Source organism: Monomorium pharaonis, chromosome 2, assembly GCF_013373865.1.
Source record: "Monomorium pharaonis isolate MP-MQ-018 chromosome 2, ASM1337386v2, whole genome shotgun sequence".
In the NCBI taxonomy this organism is placed as follows: Eukaryota; Metazoa; Arthropoda; class Insecta; order Hymenoptera; family Formicidae; genus Monomorium; species Monomorium pharaonis.
Window position 1 is genome coordinate 26024775 of NC_050468.1, and position 23323 is coordinate 26048097.

At 30.0% G+C, this 23323-nt stretch overlaps 2 protein-coding genes and 1 long non-coding RNA gene across 5 annotated transcripts in view; 1 reads left to right on the top strand and 2 right to left on the bottom strand.

Moving 5' to 3' along the window:
- LOC105835042 (SEC14-like protein 2) overlaps positions 1–20602 on the top strand; it is a 29271-nt gene extending 8669 nt beyond the window's left edge. Inside the window, exons 1-11 of one of the 3 annotated variants that reach the window (XM_012677979.3) lie at positions 3605–3808; positions 5817–5977; positions 12125–12194; positions 12934–12977; positions 14850–14967; positions 16928–17137; positions 17247–17327; positions 18259–18458; positions 19541–19683; positions 19771–19925; positions 20219–20602. In XM_012677979.3, coding sequence (XP_012533433.1) covers positions 5933–5977; positions 12125–12194; positions 12934–12977; positions 14850–14967; positions 16928–17137; positions 17247–17327; positions 18259–18458; positions 19541–19683; positions 19771–19925; positions 20219–20322 — 1170 coding nt within the window. In that variant the 5' untranslated portion in view covers positions 3605–3808; positions 5817–5932 and the 3' untranslated portion in view covers positions 20323–20602. Of the gene's footprint in view, positions 1–3604; positions 3809–5816; positions 5978–12124; positions 12195–12933; positions 12978–14849; positions 14968–16927; positions 17138–17246; positions 17328–18258; positions 18459–19540; positions 19684–19770; positions 19926–20218 lie in introns of those variants that run through there. The other 2 variants (XM_012677978.3, XM_028194491.2) reach the window with 2 other exon arrangements.
- LOC114255516 lies at positions 10313–12126 on the bottom strand. Its single transcript, XR_003626775.2, has 2 exons — positions 11549–12126; positions 10313–11261 (listed from the first exon to the last, which is right to left on the bottom strand). It is a non-coding gene; the product is annotated as an uncharacterized LOC114255516 (long non-coding RNA).
- Positions 20601–22996, bottom strand: LOC105835043 (thioredoxin domain-containing protein 17). Its single transcript, XM_012677980.3, has 3 exons — positions 22478–22996; positions 21151–21232; positions 20601–20947 (listed from the first exon to the last, which is right to left on the bottom strand). The coding sequence occupies exons 1-3, from the start codon at positions 22620–22622 to the stop codon at positions 20791–20793; spliced, it is 384 nt and encodes a 127-aa protein (XP_012533434.2). The 5' UTR covers positions 22623–22996; the 3' UTR covers positions 20601–20790.
- Between the last annotated feature and the right edge of the window lie 327 nt (positions 22997–23323).

Here is a 23323-nt window from a genome sequence, read left to right on the forward strand (position 1 = left end):
ATTTTCCTGTAAAACATTGAATAACGAGGTTTAAAATTCTCACAAGAACTTGATGCCATTCATATTTGAATGACAAAAATGACACTCTTAGAAAGACGTGCTTACGTATCTAAATGACATAACAGAAATATATTCCTGTAAACTTTTTAACTGTATAATTTAATGTTATTAATTTTTATTTAATCTTTATTTCCATATATAAAACAACAAAAAATTGATAATAATTCTATCCAAGTTAATAAAAAGACAAGTGTTATAATTCGTCGATTAATTCATCAAATAAATCCTAAGGTACTTTATTAAAATGAATATAAACTGTCAATTTTTTATTGGACGTATTTATATGGAAAGAAGGAATAAAAGTAAATGATAGAGTTAAAAATTTTGTTGTAAGCGATTCTCTACTAAGTTGCATGAACTATCGATTAAGTTAATTGAAAATTCCTCAAATACTCTCAAGTCATTATATTGCTTTACACGCGAGTTTAGGAATTTATTGAGATGTATGTGAAGAATGTATATATATTCACTCCAACATGTGCATAAATTCACGTGTTATGGCACTAATAACCCTGTATATGTGCAATACTCGAAAGTAAGTAGACAGAACGTATTACCATATTTCGCGAATATACAATGTAACAGGCTCCGAGTTTACGATATACTTTTGTAAAACATCTGAACATACATGTCAATTGCGCAATAATTTTATGTGGCTAAAACTCCTTTTTTTTTTAAATTGAAAATATTAATTACTGGCTGAAGTTTCGTACTTCATGTCTTACATTATTTTAAATTATTGCTACGAAATCGACATGTTTAATGCAAGTGTCTGACTTTGAGTGAGCGAATTTAAAAGGTATGGAAGTCAAATGATCACGCGGGTAAGCCCGACATTCAACGCCAAGAAAGTGCTCACATTTGTCGATAGATAACACTACCAGTGCTGTGCACTATGTCGTTGCGATATAATTCGAATGTTCTTTCATCAAATCTTTACTCAAGGCCTTAATAAGTTGAGTTTTACGTCAGACCACTATATCTGATCGAATATCTTCTCTAGTTCAAAAACCTCTATAACATTGTTTAGCTCTACTCTGGGGATTCGAATTATTGAGGTTCTATTATATATTAAAGGTGTGTTATTCACAATTCAGTCTTTTCCATTCAATGAAATAAATTATACAACGACTCGAAATTATATAACTCGAGAATAATTAATTAGGATGTTTTTTACACCACAGCATCAGAAAATAAATCTCGTGTCACAATAAATTTTTTTACTAATCCTAAATCCCATGTCTATCTTTCATTCGAAGATTCCGAGACTAAATTTGTACCATATTATAATGTATAATATTATAAAAACGTTTTATTAATTAGTAACTAATTTTCTTATATTTTAGAAATACTATTATAATAAGCTGTTCAATATGTTTGTTTCGTTTATTTTAATATTTTCTTGATCATTCCTCACTTTTCTCAAAAAATAAAAAATAAAATCTTTACGTATAAAATATTCTTATATATTAATAAATTATAAAACAATAATATACAAGAAGTAATTAATAGCAATTGCTTTTAACTAAAAATCATCCTAAATAATCGTGTACATAAACAAACAAGGTAATTATTCTCGAGTTAAGATAATCTTAAATATAAAATCAGACTATATTAAATATATGTATATGCAAAGATAATTATCAAGATGAATAAGACAAATGTAAATCTTTTTTTTTTTTCACAACGCGTTGTGCAACATATTTTTTTGTTATAAGATCTTTGCAAGATAAAAATATTTTATTTCATGTCAGTAAAAAAAGATTAACAAAGAAACTTATGAGAATCTATCGAAACAATGCGGTGACTTGTCATGCGCCAGCATATATCGATCAATGATTTCTATTTTAGAAGCGTTGTTTTATCGATGCGCTCATGATTTCATTAGACGGGTATTCTGTTTGTTTGTCCCGATGATTTAGTAAACATGTCTCATTCAACGAAACTTTGATCGCCGTCGAATTAATGAAACGCAAAGCGGTATCTCGGTTCGCTCGAGTTCCCAACACAACGCACGTCGCGGTGATACAGCGAGATACGCGTGAATTAGTTACCCACTACTAATCGCAAAATCGACTAGAATATTTCCGTCCATGTGTGAATCAGGTTTGAAACCTCCCGTTACGTAGAATCATATTTAATTAGAGCATAAATTTCTGCGTTCGCAAAAAACCAGTTTTGCAACTGTTACACAATTCTTCAACTTGTTTGGTTCTTGTCCTTAAGTGCAAAGCTGTTTTTTGTTTTTTTTACGACGATTACAAATCGACTTATCAAGATAATAAGCTAACCTTGAGAAAAATCGCATCATGATTTTTCACATAAAAAGTTAATATAAATTGTTTTCTGTCTGATGGCCTATCGAATTAAAGATTAGTGAACAGTGAGATGTTAGCCTTCGCTTCTGAACGACGGCGCTAAGGACAATCACATAGATAATAAATTGATAATCACATAAATACTTGACAAATGATACAATGATAACGAATAATCATATATAAACAATAAATTTGCGACAAAAGATTTGACACGATATCATATTCATTATCAATTTGACATTAGATAAACAATCTCAAAATTGAATAATGCTGATTGTAGATACAAATCCGCAAGATAAACTCTCTGTAAATATCATTCTACACGCGCGTGTTCTATCGCAAAAGAACACAAAGAACTTCTCAAGTTATAGTTAGTTAGCGAGCCAAATAGAAAACGTAATTTATTGTCTTACGCCGCACGTGCAGGGATATTAATAGACAGTAGCAAAGCACACGCTTGCGCGCGCGCACACATATACACACGCATACAAATGCATTAAATATACGCTTATAAATATATTAGGAAGCATTAATTGTTGTCCGTCCCTCGGGGGGATGTTGCAATCGCTTGAAGACAACAGACGACATGGGGAATTCCTTCAAGATACTCTTTCACGGCGGCTACTCACGGAGCGCCGCGCACACGCCGACCTCGGACTCGTCGGAGCACCGACGCCAGAGTACGGTGCACTCGCGTCGCATCGACCGCATGGATCGATGGATCTCGTTCTACGACGGCGATGATGATGTGATAATCGAGGGTGGTGATGGCGAGACAACAGACTTAATGTCAGATACAGACTATATGCTATGTCGGGATGTTGAAACGTAACTGACCCGACGGGTCCGACGTCCTGTTGATCGAGTTTGATCGTCTCTTCGCGTGCGTGTACCAGCTCCTCGGTGAAAATGACTGGACTGAAACGGGCCAGGGTCAGCCCGATGATGGGGAGGGAGGGAGGGAAGGGAGGTCGGCAGCAAACTTGGAAACTTGCCATCGTTGAAAATGAACCGGTACCATTCCACCGATGCCATTCGCGACGCACGTCGGCATTTACCTCATACCTCGTCTACTGTCTCATCTTCTCCACGATCGCGTCAAGCGCAGGCAACCGCGTGCAATCACACTCGCGCGCTTTTGCGCGCGTGCGCGCGCGCGAGCCCGCACGCACACACACGTGGGGTGAATCGTGTGGTGGCCGCCGCGACAGACACCTGTTGCAGCATCGACCTGAACACCGCAGTCGACGCTGAGCAGTCGCGCGATCGCGAGGTGGTGGTCCCCGGTGGGATTTGTGTCTGCCGATTGAATAAACGATCAGTTAATCTTCGCTGTCTTCGAGGGATGTTCGCGACTTCTATTAGCTTTTGAATCTTGCGAGTCCTTTTTGGTACCGTGGCATTTTCGGATAAACGTTTAGGACGCATTTGTAAATGACAGTTCAGATAAAATAGAACTTCACGAGACAAAAATATTTGTCTCTTTTACATGCGTTATTATTATCAAATTGTGATTCAGCTGCAACTTGTAGTTTTCATTGAATATTAAGATATTCGAAGTAGCATTATCATATAAAGACCTTCTGCATAAGATATGCAAAACGCAGGTCGCAGGTCGTAAATACAGATGTCAAAGCTATCGGAAATTGTGGTATGAGAATACTATTGATAACTTTTATTTAACTGTTCGCGTTTCCAACTTGAAGTTTACGTGATCTTTGACTAAAGAAACAAAATACAAAGAGTAGTAATTTGCAATATATTTTACAACAAACGTTCATATATTTCATCGAAAAAATTATATATGTAAAATCGATCTATTATTTTGCATATTTTATACACGCAGTGTAATTTGCCATTTTAATATAATATATATAGCTTTAATTTCTATATAAAAATAAAAATTAAATTTGTATATAAAGATAAAACATTCGTAAATATTATATTCTTATTTGATAACATTTTTGTTATAATGTATTAAAAGGTAAATAACATAAAGAAGCAAGAAAACTATATTTCATTACAGAAAATCTCGATGCCTATATTAAATTTTTACACGAATTTTACAATTTCTAAGTCATGCAAATTGCACACCGATTATTTATCGATTTTGTAACACAGTCTCAAACTTAAGCTGGAGTACATAATATCACAAATTAAATGGATTGCCATAATAAATGACAATCATTGGATAACCTCGGGTTTTTATTCCATAATACTTGCATCTTGATAGAACTACAACTTAAGAGATATGCAATACATAATTATTTTTAAACAATAGCTAAATTATAGTATATTATATAATTATGTAAAGAGATTATATAGAATATAATAATATTTTATCGCTAGAATGTTCAAATTACATGCAGATATGTTGATTAATTTTCATAGAAAATAATTGATTAATAATTAATTATTTTCAATGTTTAATTATATGCTTATATCGAATTCAAGGTTTATCAATTCAATGTGTTCAAGAAAATATAAACTTCTACATATTATCTTTTTTTATTTAAAATAATTAAATAAATGATAATATGTAGAAGTTTATATTTTATTGAACACATTAAATTGATAAATCTTAAATTATTTTAAATAATTGAATAAACTATAATATGTAGAGGTTTATATTTTATTGAACATTAAATTGATAAAGCTTGAATTCGATATGAGCATATAATTGAACATTAAAAATAATTAATCATTATTCAATTTTTTATGAAAATTAATATATAATTATATAATACAGTAAAATTTAGCTATTTAAAAATAATTGTATAATTATATATAGCATCTCTTTTAAACTATAGTTCTATCGAGATGCAAGTATTATTGAATAAAAAACCAATATATCTGCATGTGATTTAAACATTCTAGAGGTTAAATATTCTATATAATTGCAATAGTTTATATAATTATTGATTTTCTCAAGAATTATTCAAATATGATAATATTCGATAAAAACTACAAGTTGCAGTTAATCACGCAATCTGATAAGAATGATGCAAATTTTAGTCTAATTATTGTTTATCACAACTAAAGAATCGATAACATAGGTGTTCATACTTGGTTGAACACAGGCTTGATATATCTTGAAGTTAATATATACATATAATTAACTAAAATAGTATACATAAAAAATTAGCTAAAGAACAAAATAATTAATCATCGTTAATCAAATAATAAATTCCTATATTCTACTGTTTGTTGTTTAGAAATAATCGTAAAAAGCATGAATTTTCTTTAATTTCAGTCTTAATTGATATAAATTACATAACACATAATTACCCATGTGCGACATACTTTAACAAGCAAAAGATATATAAGTATAGATACATGTACAAAAAAATTATCATATCTTGATAAAAATTAAAAATTTATAAAACAATTAATACGATTTTATATGTGATTAGATATAATTATATTTTAATCTTGTAGTCATAAATACAAAGGTCGACTCAAAGAATCTCAAAAAAATCATTCATCAACAAGTTTTACAACTGAAGAAATAAATTCATTAAAATCAAATCGTAAACGATATTTAAACAGTGAAAATGTCATTGAACTTGGCGGATGATCAACGATTTGCATTAATGAAGGTAAGATAATGCAAAAAAATATATAATTTATCTTAGAAATTTTTAAAAGACTAATACAATTTCAACATATAAAAATTATTACCATATCTTTTTAGACAGTTTCATAAAAATTAATAAACAATAAATTGAAATAAGATAGATTTTTTGCACTAAAAAAAAAATATTGTTGATTTGATAAAATTTTCCAACTAAATTAAAATTTCAGTTCAAGAATTTATGCATTTAACTTAAATGCACAAATTTTAATTCTAATATTTATATAATTAATTGAAATATATAAATACTTGAATAGACAAAATTTAATTTAATTGGAAAATTTAATCAAATTAATAAAATTTTTTTCTCAGTGTATATGAAATAAATAACGCATAGATACCTAGAACGTCAATACTTTTTAAACCCGTTTGCGTTAATATAGCTTAAAATTTGTTAGAATTAGAAAAAAAAGTTAAACCGAGATTAAAGTTAAGAGCTATGATAATCCAAGTAAGTCTTGTATCTTTTATTTCTTCATTTTTTTTACGCGTGCAAAATGCAAAACATCTTTCGCAATTATAAATAACAAATTTTCCAAATCTTTTTAGATTTATATTAAATCAATTTTATGTGACATGCACTGTTATCAGAAAACATACATAGAAATAAGAGAGAAATATGTTCTATACTTAATTTTATTGCAAACAATATCAATATCTTCTTTTAATTTGAACATGTAGTTATTAATAAAAAAATTTAAAAAGATTACTGAAACAATGTTTTGTAATTTTTCAAAAATAGCACAATAAAATTAAAATAATTCTTATTGTCTCTTGAATTCCAGTAAACAAAAGATTAAATTTCATGGATTTATGAATTAATAATAATTATTCATATATTGTCAGCGAAAAAGCATGACATTTGGAGATTATAAATCACTTTTATTTTTTTAAGGAATAAATGACAGAATATATGAAAGATTAATAAGAGTGGTAGTCATAGTATGTCGAGTCTTGTATTTAAGATCACTTTAAGTATTGTCTTTAGATGTCATCAACCAATCACAGAGCCGTATCAAAATTTTAAGACATTACTTGAGATGGTCAAAATAAAAATCGATAGTATTTACTTGAAAGATATTTCTTCGTAAATCTGAGAAATATTGATAACCCTTAAAACTTTATTTTGACACGAGATAATATAACCAAAAATAGAAATGTTATCCTAGGATTCGAAGTAAAGAATGTAAAAAAAAGTGTTTATTTCATATTACGCTTTGATTTATTACACTTAGATATTTATTACTCGCAAATTTCTGTATTATCTTAGTGTTTAATTCACATACCCAAAAATGATATGATAACATTGTAAAGGCTTATATCCATACATACAAACGAATATTCATCTTCAGACTAGTCCAAGATAATTCGGAAATATTCATTTAGTTAATACTTCAGAAATATTGCTATAGTCCATTTTTACCAACATATAGATTAACTTTAATCTCAGTTTAACTTCTTGCTTTATGTTTTTTAATTTTTGGAAAAATGAGATAACAAAATAAACTGAAATTAACGTTAATTTACATTGGTAGAAACAAGCATATGTGATGTAAATAATACAATATATAAGCAATGTAATAGCATCATAATAGTTATTACGTAAAAACTTGACATTTATTAAGTATTTGACGAATTGATGTAGTAGTTGACAATTTGATTATGTTAGAATGTATACGCACATAAATGCAGTTGATAAACACAGATTATCGACATTCGTGACATATAAGTAACAACTCGTGTAAGCAGCTTCCTTTAAATTTTATGTAAGGAATCTATTTTTCTTTTTTTTTCAATGAAACAAAAAAAAACAAAAACCAGAAAGAAAGTTGTCATTTAATAAACATTTTTCGTATAAAAATTTAAATATTAATAGAAATTTGCATATAAGATGGAAAAACAGATAAAGTAAATAATTATTTCTTCTAAAAATGTTTATTTTTACAAAATTATACCTGCTCCTCCTTAAAGTCTTGTAAAAAAATAGATTTGTAATAATAAATAGAATGTGATGTGATTTTAAAATATATAATTTGCATTTTACAAAATTTTAAAAGTTGCTAAAAAACAATTTCAGCGATGACTTTAAAAGAAATTATGCAGTGGGTCAGGAAAGATTTTTGCAATTAAATTAGGTTAATCTAGATTTACCGACGCGATTTCTCAATAAGGGTAAAAATTTCGTTATGCGCGGTACCGCAAATTCCACTTCACTGCGCATAGAGAGATTGCTTCATTCCTCTTACAACCTAGTGATCATTCACCTCTGATATCTAGAACGGATAGTAAGCAACCGAGTACTTATTTCAAGCAGCGAGATGCAGCGGATCGCGAAGAGATCGACGCTGGTACTTTCCGATTATGCCGTCGATTTCAAATCGATTTATAACTTTGTTTCAATACTGAATTTGTCTTTTATATCAATCAAAATAAAACGCGCGCATAAAAATCTGATCCGACAATTTTAATGTCAAACTCTATTAAAATTAATTCGTTTGATATTTGATATTAAGAATTTCACTGTCTGCAAATGTGTTGACAAATGGCAACCACTGTCACCAGCAAAAAAAGATAACACCTTGTACGTGACACGTGCATGTAATAATAAAAAGATTTATTATTTTGCTTGGTTTTAATTTATTCGTCTGACACTAATTAACGTGACCAGTAAATTGACGGTCGTTTTTTTTTCTTGCCAATTGAAAGGAAAACGTCGCGTCGCAACGGCAACACTTTCATCTATTATGTCCAGAGATTGTCACGGCCCCGCAACTAAGGACAATCGGGTACAAGCAAAAATCTCATGACACACTTTGAAGGGTCCTCAATACATACGTAAATCCGCCGTCTCGAATTACGACATCGGATGCAAAAATAAGTAATCTTTCGCGACGTGCGTAAGATGACTTTTCCTAGGCTCGGTTCGGATGAAGCAATCGTACGAAATGACGTGGAAACTTTAGCAGAAATTTGCAGTAAAAGTGGCTTGATCTATGAAGCAGAATAAAAGTGGTTATGTCGAAAGGAATGCAAAAACTTACTAAATGTTAAAAATGATATTCGCTTTAATGAAATGTTTGCAATTGAAACAATTGATAGAAATGGATGATAAAGTAAACATTAAAAAATATACTGAATAAAAGGAAATATTAATTTTACTAATATTTTACAAATAATAAAATTAAATGTTAACTTTGTTATTTGCAAAATTACATGTTTACTAAAAATGTATATCTACATTGAGTTATCTCTATAGATAATACAATTCAAATTAAGATCAGTATTTCTATCATGTCATCGTTTCTAATATCAGATATAACATTAATGAGAATAACATCATTATTAGTCAATAAAAATACTATCTGTGTTTTTCCGCGTTTTTAATGTAATTCAGAAAATAAACATATTCAATCCGTTTGTAATTTCGTAGAAACAATATGCATATTTTTTTATATTTAATGTGAGTAATGTCACTGCAAAAATAACCGCGTAATTTTTTTATTTATATAGATGTAATAATAAATCTATTGTTTTATAACGAAGCTCTATCATAACACGCTGCAAAAAAAAAGTAGCTTCATATACTATAATGCATCTTTGATACTTTCTACAATCTAATAGTAAATTGCAATAATTTACGTAATTGTTCGTGATAGTCTTTTTCCCAAACAAGCTGTTATTTGTTTCGCAATTTACTTTTGAGAAAGTAAATTCCTTACAATAAATCTTAATTCCTATTCTATTTTTATTAATAGAAAATTTTCATTTCATGACACTTATTCTTAGTAATAAAAATTTCAAAAAAAGATATTATATTCTCACTCTATCGCGATTATTGTATATCACTCTATATATATTAATAAATAAATTTCTACTGTAGTTGGCCAAGAACAAATATGCGTCACTTTCATTGAGTATTCAAGGAATTTTCCTAAATGTACGGATGTAATTAACATCATTATTAATAAAATATAATCTGTAACAATCGTTATTAATAAAATATAAAAAATTTAAAAACTGCAGATTTTTCAGACTTATTTTTTCTAATTAATAACCAAAAACTTTGGTCGTGAATTTTGGCCCTGATATCAACTGCAATGAAAAATTTGGCAGCAAAAATAACTCCGTCTGAAAAATATTTAAAAAGTGCTACGTGAACCACTGCGATGAGCAACTCGCTGGGTTTTGTAAATATTATAATAGAATAGAATAACAAATATAAAAGCAATTTATTAAATAGGACCCTATTTTGTTATAATTTTAAGTAAATAATTTTTAAATGACTAAACAGATCCAAATAAACTTTCGCAAAAATATTTTTATTAGAGTTTTATTACATGTAAAAAATTTAATTTGTAATATAAATAATCGTGCTACTTTCTCATCAGTTGCAACTAAGTATTACAGAATGCAATTTTACATAAGAATTAAGAGCAAAAAAATTGTACAACTTCTAAACCAACAAGAAAATTATACTCAAATTTTATTACAGATAGTTAATCAAATTTAATTTAAAAAAAAAAACGATATATGAAACTTTTTTCATAATAATATTTTGAGATGTAAGACATATATTTAAGATGCTTTTATCTTTTTGGATAATTAATTTATTGATAAAAAAACAGCGGAAAGAAAATAACGATATTGATAGCGTCTAATCCAATCCAATCTAAAATCCGATCATAGTTTGTCTTATTTACATTTTCTATTTTCTATTTTCACGCTCGACGCAATGTAGGCTACATTCAAAGTAGCAAAAAAGATAGAACTTTTTTCTCATTATACGATCATCGACTACCTGCAAAACAATACTATTAACTTTAATCGGCACACATACATACAAACACATTCCTTTGTGTCACGTACACGTCGATACTATGCACATGCAGAGGAAAGTTTATCCGAATTACAGATTTAAACACAAGGCCAGATTTTTAAAGAACCTAACCGGTTTAATCGCCATCCAGTAATAATAACATATATATAACTTATTCTGATCCTTTCGCTCCTGATTGTAAATTTTTTTATGTTTCTGTCTATTAAGAAATGAGATCAGTGCCGTAATAATCTTTTTATTACGCAAGAAAGATCGGTGTATAATTCCACCATACCAGGATATGTTTCGTACCGGTTATTCCATGCAATATATGTAAAAGGCTGTTTCACGATAATAAATTGGTGATTTTTAATGTAAAATAATCAATAAAGTTCCAACATTAATTAATGTTACCAACTTTTTAGTAATCACCCTATTCAAAAAAATATAAAATGTTAAAGCTTTAAAACTTTTAAAATAAACTTCAAATTTCGAATGTTCGAACTTTTAAATTTGGAAGTCAGAAGTTCACTTTAAAGGTTTAAAGTTTCGAAATTTCACATTTTTCCGAACCTTCGAATATTCGAAATTATCAAAAATAACAGCTTTAGTACAGAATACACAATAAATAAATAAATATACATATATATATATATATATATACATTAATTTATTTATTGTGTATTCTGTACTAAAGCTGTTATATATATATACACATACACATTATCATTTTGCGCTCTCCATGATTTTCTTATGATCTTGAGTGAAAGTAGACACTCCGATTAGGGTTCGGTTTAATAATAATGTAACATGTCAATAATGTCAATATGGATCTTCTCTCTCTCTCTCCCGCCTCCCCTTCCGTATCTCAGAGATAACACTGATAATTATAAAAGTCCACAAGAAAGTTTCACTTCCTCGCGTATTTATACATCATTAATACGACACATCATGGCACATGTTTCCTGTAAATTGTAATTAAGAATTGTGTAGAAAAATTGCGATGACGCAAAGCAAAATGAACGAAGTCGATATACCGTTGTTTCCGGAAAAATGTGTAACTCGTTGCGTAAACGCATTACACACAAATATGCACATATACACACCATATATATTTATGAAGTAACTTTGTTCTTCGTGACTAAATCTCAATTCACGAACGTATAATAATCGTGTCCCGAACCGTAAAATTGTACGATCGAACATGAGGGAACGTTTCGACAATAACAAAATTATATAATGCATAAAAGGTAAATAAAACAAGTCTATATTTTCCTTTCTTCTGTTTTTGTGCAGTTCCGGCGGTCCGTGCAAGATATCCTACAGCCACACCATGATGACCACTTTCTGCTTCGTTGGTTGAGAGGTATGATCTTTTCCTCCTACCCGCTCCTCCTGATAATCAATTAATACTACCTTTTGTAAGAAGAGATGCTCCTTGATTTCGATAAATGTATTATGTGTACATAGTCAGTCATGCATCATAAAAAATATTCATGTAGAAATTATCATGACATCCATCATTTTTGCCTGCTTTTGTAGAGATTTATATCTGTGTTTCGAAACAGTGTCTAGCACAGTTATTTAAACTGTTTTGAAACACAACTGCGAAAATAAAAATTCTAAATTATCGATTATTAGCTGTTTCCAGTACTGTGATTCACGTAAACTGTTAAAGACTCACATCGACACCTGTTAGAGACAACATCCAATGAACAATGAAAATGTTATTAAAGTATACTTAAACTATATATTGCATTAATAACAATATTAATTTAAAGTCTTATTTAAATAAGTAAAGGTGACGACTTTTTGAGATTATGAATTGTACTTTTTAAAATTGTTTTTTAATGTTGCATGTATAATATTATTACATAAATTTTATTTCAGATATATACTTAGCTAATTATATATTTTTTGTTTTAATACACACATTTGTTCAAATATTGATATCTTTAACAAATTACACTAAATATTAATAAAATAATATTTCCACTAATAATTCAAAAAAAGAATAATGAAGTTCTCTTATAAATATATCATAAAATATTGCATTATTTGTGTAATATAAGTTAAAATAAATTCGTATATTTATTTGTTTTCAGCTAGAAAATGGAAACCTGACGCGGCGGAAAAAATGCTGAGAGATGTAAGTAAACGTGTGAAAAGCTAATTTAAGATATCGTAATGTTATATTTTTACATTCTTATGTTTTACTTATATAACAAATAAAATGCATGTGTGTATTTTACATTACACGGGTCTCCGCGCGCCGGTTATGTATTTAACCTCCCTCAACTGTTCCTCCAGATTAGGCTGACTATTCGCATTACACAAAACGGCAGGCGAATCAAATTGAGAAAGTGTGGTGAAACACGTTCCGGATATGGTCACCGCGAGCCTTTTAAATTTCTCTGCCACGTGAATTACTCGCGAGTCATTAAATATTAACACGGCAGGCGTAAATTTAGCGAGTCGTGTCACAGCTCGTTGCATCCTAAGAAATTGACTTCTTTTGTTGTGTCCCGAGATGAGAAATCTTCATTCGTTTTTATGAGCGAGTTCTATTGATTGAAATTGAATGACAGTCTCAAGAACATCTAGACGGATGTCATCTTCAGTTTCGTACGTCGGATAATAGATATATTATTTCATCGAGCCTCATAAATTAAACAAAGATAAACGAATGTAAATTTGGCATTTTCTTTTATAAGTATTTTTTTATTAAATAATAATAACATTTGTTATTTATATATTTTACTGTTTTACTAGGTAATTTATTAAATGTTAAGACAATAATTTAACTATCTTTTCTTACATAAGCACCGGTCAAATAATTTGCTAACATCATTCAAAGTAATCACTGCTAATTTTCACACGAATAAATTAAAGAAAGTACCCTTCCTGGTTCGTATCGGATGTTGAGGCTTATGATTTGCCGTCGACAGTTCCGCTTTTTTTTGTTCTCGAAGATGTTTTATATGAAATAGAAAGTTGTTCTCTCTGTACGTTCCGTTTTGCCAGTTGAAAGTAATGCGTTAAGTCTCCAAAGCACGTTCGCGAAGTCACCATCTGTATTCACGCATCGAAAAGTTTCACGATGATTGAAAACCGGGGATCTATAATGCGGCCAAGTATCCTTTGAAGTAATGTCTTCAGGAAAATTACCTTTTTTTCACTTTCTATTCCTGCTATTCCTGATGTCATTAAATGTAAATTGTGAGAAATATTTCTTTCACCGTCAGCTTGTCTTCGAACATCTCTCACTGACTCAAGCCGTTCCAACGGCACTTGTTCTACCGTAACACATAAACCTACAAGCCGTATTATTTTACACAGATATATTACACGTGAGAAACGATAAAATGAGACAATGAAATTATTTATTGCACGGAACAATAAAATCACTTTTAAGATTGCGTTTTCAAGTATAGTTGATATTCACGAGTTTTTATGCTAAATTTAAATGTATCGTAACTTATTTGCGTTAAGATAAGTTAAATATGTTTTGAGTGACATGCCCTTGTAATTTTATAAAATTTTATTATTTTATTAATCACCGATTTATTTAAAATATGACTCGTTTTCATCATTCATGATATATATTATCTCTTTTGAGAAATAATTAACTGTTATATTTAGAATTAACCTATTATCATTTGCGGAGAGAAATTTAACTATCATAACATAAATATTTTATTTTTATCAAGAAAGACACAAAGTCAATTTGTACTGTTACATTTTTTCTATCTTATGTCAAAATAAGAGTGGTAAAAAAACATCTCAATTAGATTTTAAAATTTATCAAAATCTAATAAAAAAATAACGGCGTAAGCACATGTTGTATTATAGATTGTACGTTTTTATAAAGTAACACAAATATCAAAGATATATATCATGCATGATACATGTTTGTCAGTACAATACAGCAATCAGGAATATCAAAAGTATTGATAATTTTAATTATAACACAGTGCTTCTTATAAAATAAACAATATTTATAAAAAATTTTTATTCGCAGTCGATGGAATGGAGGAAACGTTGGGATACTGACAGTTTAGTTGATTGGGAAATTCCTGAAATAATAAAAACTTATTTGCCTCATGGATTAAGCGGATTTGACAACGACGGAGCACCAGGTAAAATCTCTTTTGTTACATTATATAAATTCAAATCGTAAATCTGTGAATTGTTTTTTGTTATTACATTTATGGCGTCATATTAAAATAGTATAGCTATCAATATCTCTCAGTAACATTTAAATTCACTTGGTTATAATTCGTTTCTTTTTACAAGACTGAGAGTCTTGTAAAAAGAAACGAATTATAACCAAGCAAAAAAAACAAAGGTTTAAATGTTACAATTTTTATTGTAAAAGATAAATCAGAGAATAATAACAACAATCGAAAGACACATATTAATTAAATAAAAAAATATTTTGTGATAAACTTCAATACTATCAATATTATAATAAAAATTCGTTAAGTATATCAACATAGATATAACAATAGAAATAGATATTCCTTTTAGCAAATGTTCCGCTTCTTTCGACAATAAATAAAGTCTTAATATCTTATGACCTGAAAAATGCAGATTTCAATATTTTGGTAAAGAATCTGGTCAAGGTCTTTATTCAACTTTCAGAAGTACTTTTCCTCCACAAAAAACATGCTGAAGTAACATATTGAAGACCGTGACCGCAATTTAAACTACTTTTAAGTGTAATATTACTTTTAATTACTTTTTTTGTTTTCTCCCCCCCTCCCTCCCTCTCTCTCTCTCTCTCTCTCTCTCTCTCTCTCTCTCTCTCTCTCTCTCTCTCTCTCTCTCTCATGGTGAGACACATCATTTTAATATTCAAACAGTAGTTGTCTAATTAAAACAATTATTAGGAAACTCTTAAAAATGTAATTAAACAATTACATCAAAAGTTTTGTTTGTTAATAGAATACTTTCTATTTAAACTTTTTTTTGCACTACATCTAAAGCTGGCTGTGCGCGAGGGTATGAGCGCGTGTGAGAAGGGCCGAGAAACTCGAACGAACGAAGGGGAAATTGGCAACAGTCTCTTTTCTCATAACAATTATTTATTACAAATTTTCGAAATTAACAAAATCAAACACTTATGCCGCGAGATTGGTTTACGCGAGAAGCGAAGCGGTCGCGAAGAACGAGATGGTCGCGATAGAACGATGCAATCGCGAAGAGCGAAGCGGTCGCGATGCAGACTTGATAGATTCTTACGGCAGAATGAATGAAAAACGACGCGAATAATAGACAAAAGAAAACGAGGTGGCAATGAAGAAGCTCGGAGCATCTTTCCGTTGCCGGGTAACTCAAAAGCGTACTTTTAACATTTCCTTATTAGGCAATCTCATGTATGATTCCCAGACTTTTCTAAAACAAATACCTATGTGAGGTCACGGCCACCGCTGATTTAAGCTCCGTGCACAACTAATTCCGGTCCCGAACACTAATTCCGATCCTGAACACTGGCGAAGTAAAATTATCACTTAATTGTACTAATTTGGTATTAAGAATACATTAATTTCGTTATTGTATTAAAAGTTGTTTATTAAGATAATCATTTAAGAGTTAATATTTTTTTAAATTGTAAAAATTGACTTAAAGTAAGGAAAAAATAAAGTGTTTACCCTTTTTTTGAAAATTATGTTATATATTTTACTACCTACTCTGTACAACTTTTACAATTGTCACTTAATATATTCTTTATAAAATTATTCATTGTAAAATAGTAATCTCAATCAAAATTTTGTAATGTAACTCTTCACAATTAAACTTTTGATATATAAATCCAGTTAAACTCGCGCAACATATACTTACTAAAGATAAAAAAATATTTTTCTCTCTAACAATAAGTATATATCGCGCGCATGATTAAATTAAATATTAAAAATATATATGTTTTGTGTGTAATATGTGTATGTGTATGTAGATGGATGTATTTTATATATTTATTACACACACACACACACACACACACACACACACACACACACACACACACACACACACACACACACACACACACACACACACACGTATATATATGTATGTATAAATAAGTTATTTTTCTAGTGATCATTGTACCATTTGCTGGTATGGACATGTACGGAACATTACATGTAATATCGCAGAACGAATTCGTCAAAATTATGATAAAAATATTAGACAATTATTTGAACATAGCCAGGGAGCAATCCAAGAAGCATGGACAAATCGCTAATCAAGTAACTGTTGTCTTTGACATGGAAGGATTTAATCTTAAACAATATTTGTGGAAACCAGGTAAAAATATATACTGAGTTAGGTCTGAGATTCAATTCGTCATGCTTCCTTTTAAAGCATTCTGTCACCTGCCTTTCTATTGTTGTATAATCAATACATACCGTTGCAGCTGGTGAACTGATCATCGCTTTTCTCCAAATGTATGAAGCAAACTACCCAGAAATTCTAAAAATGTGCTTTTTGATCAATGGTAAGTTTATAATAATCGTAATTCTATTTAAAAAGAAATCAGGATTCGTCCATTTGATTAGTCGTTTACTCGTAATATTACTCTTTCACTAATCAAAGATAAAGCTATTTTTGTTGGAATATTTAAGCGAGAAAAAATGAGTTGAAAGTTTTCTCTAATGATCATTAACTGGCAATGTGTCTTAACAAGTCGCAATACGTAATGATTAAAAAAAACTTCATTTTTTCAAGAATATAACTTCGCCGTTGCAAGTGATTTTACCTCTGATTAATAGAAGAATAAAATATCATCTTATTTCAAATGGCAGTATTTTTATTATCGATTGTAATAAACTTCCACTCATTTTGCGTGATATTTTATTTTAGAAAATTTAGATAGCCTTATCGTTAGACAATTGTTGCCACTTGCAACAAAATAGATGTGAAAAATATCTTTTATAAATTGTTCGTCTAAAATCTAAAAGAATTGTTTCTAAAGTAAAAGGAAATTCTATAAATATACAAAATATATTTTAAAGCGTTTCATATTCTACGGTCATTTAATTTTTTATTCAAGCCGTATGGATCAATGAGTCATGGTAACTATGTTTTGCGAAAAAATTACGTATTAGTTATAGATATTATAATATATTTTACGATTCCGTTTCTCTTTATATAATTCTGAATGACTTAAAAGTCGATCGTCCATCATCTGTCACGATTAAGTTTGGAATGTTAATTCGTATTCATTTATTTTATTTTCTTTTTTGTACCCTTTCAAACATTTATTTAATAAATGATGAATCGGCATAACAGGAGAAAAAATTTATTACATAAAAATTCGCAGAGTAATCTCAAAAGGTGTGTTGTACATTTTGTTAATGTAACAATAAGCGTTATTTCAAAAAATTTTTAGAAACAAAATACAAACTATTAAATGTGCTTTGTTACAGCCCCAAGAGTATTCGCTTTTGCTTTTTCCATTGTCAAGAAATTCATGGATGACTATACATTGTCGAAAATGCAAATCTACAAAGCCGAACCTATAAAATGGCAAGCCGCAATTCTCAAACTTATTCCAAGCAATCAACTACCTGCTCATTATGGTGGAACATTAACAGATTCAGATGGCAACCCAAAATATACTTCAAAAGTAAACTTAACTAAAAGAATTTCTTGTGCAGACAGTATATCCGAAAACTTTGGTAGAACATACGTTTTGTGTGTATACTGAAAAAGTTTAGTAATAGCTAATAAATATTGAGTTAAACAATCTCAATTAAATATTCAATTAATTCAATACAACTAAAAATAATTTTATTTTTCTAAATATTTAATAACCTATTCTCAAACGTAATAATATAAGCGTTTGGTAAAAATAAATATAACAATACAACCGTTTGATTTAATACTTACTAAATATTTTGTAAAGTAAAATTATTTTTTATTATATTAATCAAATATTTTTAAATAAAATTATTTCACTCAACATTTGGCAGCTGTTACCAAACTCTATGATAATTTAATTGCTCCTTAGTTTGAATGTCAACATCTGTTCTCTATATCGAAATCAGCGTATTATTCATTGAACAAAACAGTGAATATAAGTAGACAGATTACAGTGCTATACTTATAACTATATCAATCAGTGACACATGCACTGTCATTCAGTAATAGTACATTGATTCGGGTTAGTGAAAGTACTCTCCTCTTAATCAAAATGAATGAAAGACAGTGAATAGCCAATGATGGTTACAGTTTTAAGTATAGCATGGCAAATTAGTTTGATTGAATCACTGGATTTCACCGATTCATATACTTAGAGAATAAAATTATTCTCTTCTTAAATTTTCATTTAAAAAAAAGTGAAATCTTGACAAAAAATTAGACTTTTTATTCCAAACTCTTGCATTTTGTCTGTTTCTCTCTAAATCGAAATCAGTATATTATTCATTGATTTACAGTGCTACAATCATAACTGTAATCATCAGTGAGTACAAAAAAAAATTATTTTCGTGTTAAGAAAAGCAATTAATACATTATTAATGAAAGACGGTGTATATATTACTTGATATAGCAATATAAGTACTGAAATCAATAAAATTTCACTAATTTCAATTCAGAAAATTCTTAAAACGCATTTAATTTTAAAATAATAAATTCACTTGTTTTTCTTTAAATGTAAAATATATACTAGTTTCTGTTTCGGAGAATAATAATAAAAATTATTGTTAGATCTGTCAAGGCGGTAAAATACCTAAAGAATTGTACACCAAAAATATGGATAAAACAAACGAGGATTATACTACCGTTGTCGTTCGGAAAGGAGGAAAGTTAGAATTCGATATTTCTGCACCTGAAGTGGGTTCCATCTTAAGGTGATAATTATTTGACAATAAACTTATTAATATATTAATAGGGAAAGAGGGAAGCTTTCTTTTCTTAACTTATATCCTTGTATTCAGCTGGGAATTCCGAAGCGAAGATCACGACATCAAATTCGGGATTTTAAAAAAGGATGATACCAACGGTACAAAAACAGAAGTTATACCTATCCGAAGAGTCGCGTCCCATCAATCGGATGAAATTGGAGTATTAACATGCGAAAATCAGACGACATGTAAGCACATAACACCCGCAATATTCCAAATAACAATATTATTTCAAATTTAAACAGAAAAGGAAATGTCATTTTCAGTCAAAGAAAATTTTGATGCCTAATATTAGCTTCTAAATTTATATACAATTTTCCAGTTCTGCAAATCGCTAATCTTAAAACACAGCCCCAAACTGAAGCTAGCATGTCATGAATTGTTTTATTTTGACTAAAAATTTTATCTTCCATTTATTCACATATCGGTCTAAATTTCGTTTATAATCTCATAGTCATTATTTAATTTTTATTTGTTCTAGATTCCCTTGTTTTCGACAATACATACAGTCTCCTAAGGAATAAAAAAGTTCATTATTCCGTACGTATGTTACCACCGGCAAAACAAGCGGCACGAATTATGTAATAAAAAGAATATTTTTTTAGGAAATTTGCAGTAATTAGTTTTTGGCATTTTCTATTTGTAAAAAAACAAGTTAAATTTTTGAAAAAATATGTTAGTTTTATAGTAGTAAATATAGGTATGAGGTACATTCTTCGTAACTTATCACAAACTTTATCACAGATTTTAATTGACATTTTTTGTCTTTCATTATTTCTTTATTGTGCAGAAACTATGTGACTTTTAGTTGTAATATTAATTATGGTATATACAGACAATAAAAATAAAAAATAAATACATCCTATTAAATAATAATTTTTATTTGTCCCAATACCTCTTTTCGAAAAAAGGTAACGGAAGGAATGATTATAAAAAAAGAACAGACATACCATATATCGTATACAAAAATTTATATACATTTATAATTTTTACTTTTATACTTTTTATACCTTTTATACTTTTATAAAAAAAAAACGTATATTACAAATACTTTTAGTCATCTTCATCTGTTAGTAACATATCGATAAGCTCAGGTTTCAGTAATTGATCACCTTCTAAACGTTTCTGTGTCCCCCATCTAGCTAAAGTTGGCAAGACCTTCAACTTGGTAACAGGATTTGTCCTGAATGGACAATTGTGATCTTTCCAGCTAGGATAGCGTATAAAAGATATTTTAAAACTTTCTCTTTTACATATGTTGCACTTCATATGTTATGTGATATCATATCATGTATCATATTTTGTATTATTAAATAACAATTATTATATATATAATATTGTTCATGATAATTCATATACACGTAATAGTCCCAAAAGCAGAAGTCATTTTATACTAATATATTATATACTTACAACGGCCTATCCCCAACTTCTACTGTTACTAATAGAATTTCCTTAGACGCTGCTTTAAAACCTTTTTCAATAAAAGGCTCAGCTGAAATAAATAAATATTGAGTAAATACACTGAGATAATTCAACCCTAAGATAAAAATTTAATAAGTGAATAAGTCAACATTAATGTCCTATGTATTTGCACTTCCTCTTTGTCTATATTACACACAAATAGATAAAAATAAACAGATAATAATATTTTGACATTTAAAATTTATTTTCAAATACGTTTCTCTAAACTAATTTCTTAAAAATTTTGTATCTTTATTTAGATAGAAAAAATTTCTAAATAATAAATTTTCTTTGATGTAAATATAGCGGCCATTGTTCCATCATTAGTTATTGTTGTTTAGAAATTTGAACTTCATTGACATTTGATCATAGAATATGTAATCTACTTATCTAAATATTTAAAAAGTTACAAATGGCAAATTCTGTTCAATTTTACAGTTGACCTGCCATCATATTGTATAGCAAATTGTTAATTTCTTCTAAAATTTTTCCAACAAAATTTATGGAGAACACTGAAAAGTCTGACAGATTTGAAACATTTGCTGCTTTCCATTTACATCAAAACTCACATAATTCTCACTAGTGACATTATAACTCAGTTAAATGCACGTTCCTTTTGCATTCTCACGAGTAAGATTCAATTGAGTTTTTTCCTACAATCTGAGCAATTTCAAGACTCGTGTGCTTTACTGACTCGCATACTCACATTAGAAGTAAGGTTATATATTGAAATAATTTTGTCATTAAAATAAGCGTGATCACTTGCATGTTTCTTTAAATCACTAAGTAATGACGTCACTATCTGAATATAAAGTACTCACATTACTGAGTGACTCAGTCTCACTTTCAGATAAATGGAAAGCAGCAATAATGTCATTTAAACAATTGACGAAAAATTCATAGCAAACACTTTACAGAATTCGTTTAAATAGATTGTCTCAAATACAGACGACGTTATATTAATATTATAAATCTCATATGTAAGTAATAAATAAAATCATGATAAAATCTTCATCTTTCTCATGATTTTATTATGACTGTGTCCTGTCTAGGTTTGCCCATACAAAAAAATATATTTAAATACTTGGAAAATGGCGATTTCTGCAGATAATCTACCATCGTATTCCGTTACATTTTTGCTGGCATTCCGCCAACAAAAATTACAGCGGGCACTTCGATCGTAAAATTCGTCACCGGTAGATTCGGGGATTCGGCTGGCCGAGGCAATGAGACTCGAGAATTGGAGGTTATGTTTGCACGAAAAAGATCCGCTCACCTTCCACGCAGTCCGAGCACCAACTCTTGCCGGTGTCTGGCAGCTTCGTACCGGTATACAGCACGTAAATCGGAGCCGCGGCCTTCAGGTTCTCCATATACTTAAGAAAGTTTTCGTATCCCTGAACGTGACGACGTTGAACCATTTTTGGCGAATGGCCGGCCGGCGGCAGCGGTGGCGAACGCGCGCGGCTTTAGGAGGAACGAACGGCAAGCGTATGAAATTCTATCGCCTGCCTAACGTAGGTGGTGTCCGCCTCCTACGTTATCTCCATTTATCAGTAATGTATATGCACCGTCATCGCGATCTTGAATTTTACGCGATAACGGCGACCGATAACCATCGAAGTACATCGCAACAACGTCCGTGTCACCAAGTTGCTATTTTCAACAGTTTTAACAATTATCAACAGTTATCGAGCCCAGACAATCTCGGCCGCCCGAACGGGCGCGCGGGGGTCGATGCAATCGCGTCACGATTATCGCGATTCGCGCGATTTTGCAAAGTTGCACAATATCGCGAGCGTGCGATCTATATAGGTGCATACCACGCATACGACGAGGCGGACGGTCTTTTAAGCATTCGAACGTATGACGCATTTGCGTTCCGAGAATTTGAGGCGGTTGAGAGACAGCTCCCGGCCGACAAAGTGGGAGAGAAATAAAGGTCAAAATGACCTTTAAACAAAGAACTCGTGACGAAAGATCGACGGCCCCAGTTGGTCTTCTTTCAACGTGACAATTTCGAACGACTTTCCTCACATCCTTCTTCCCCTGTCCCTTGAAGATTCACCTTTTTATATACGTAACCCGAAAGATTCAAAATTGAATTAAGATGTCTTAAAGA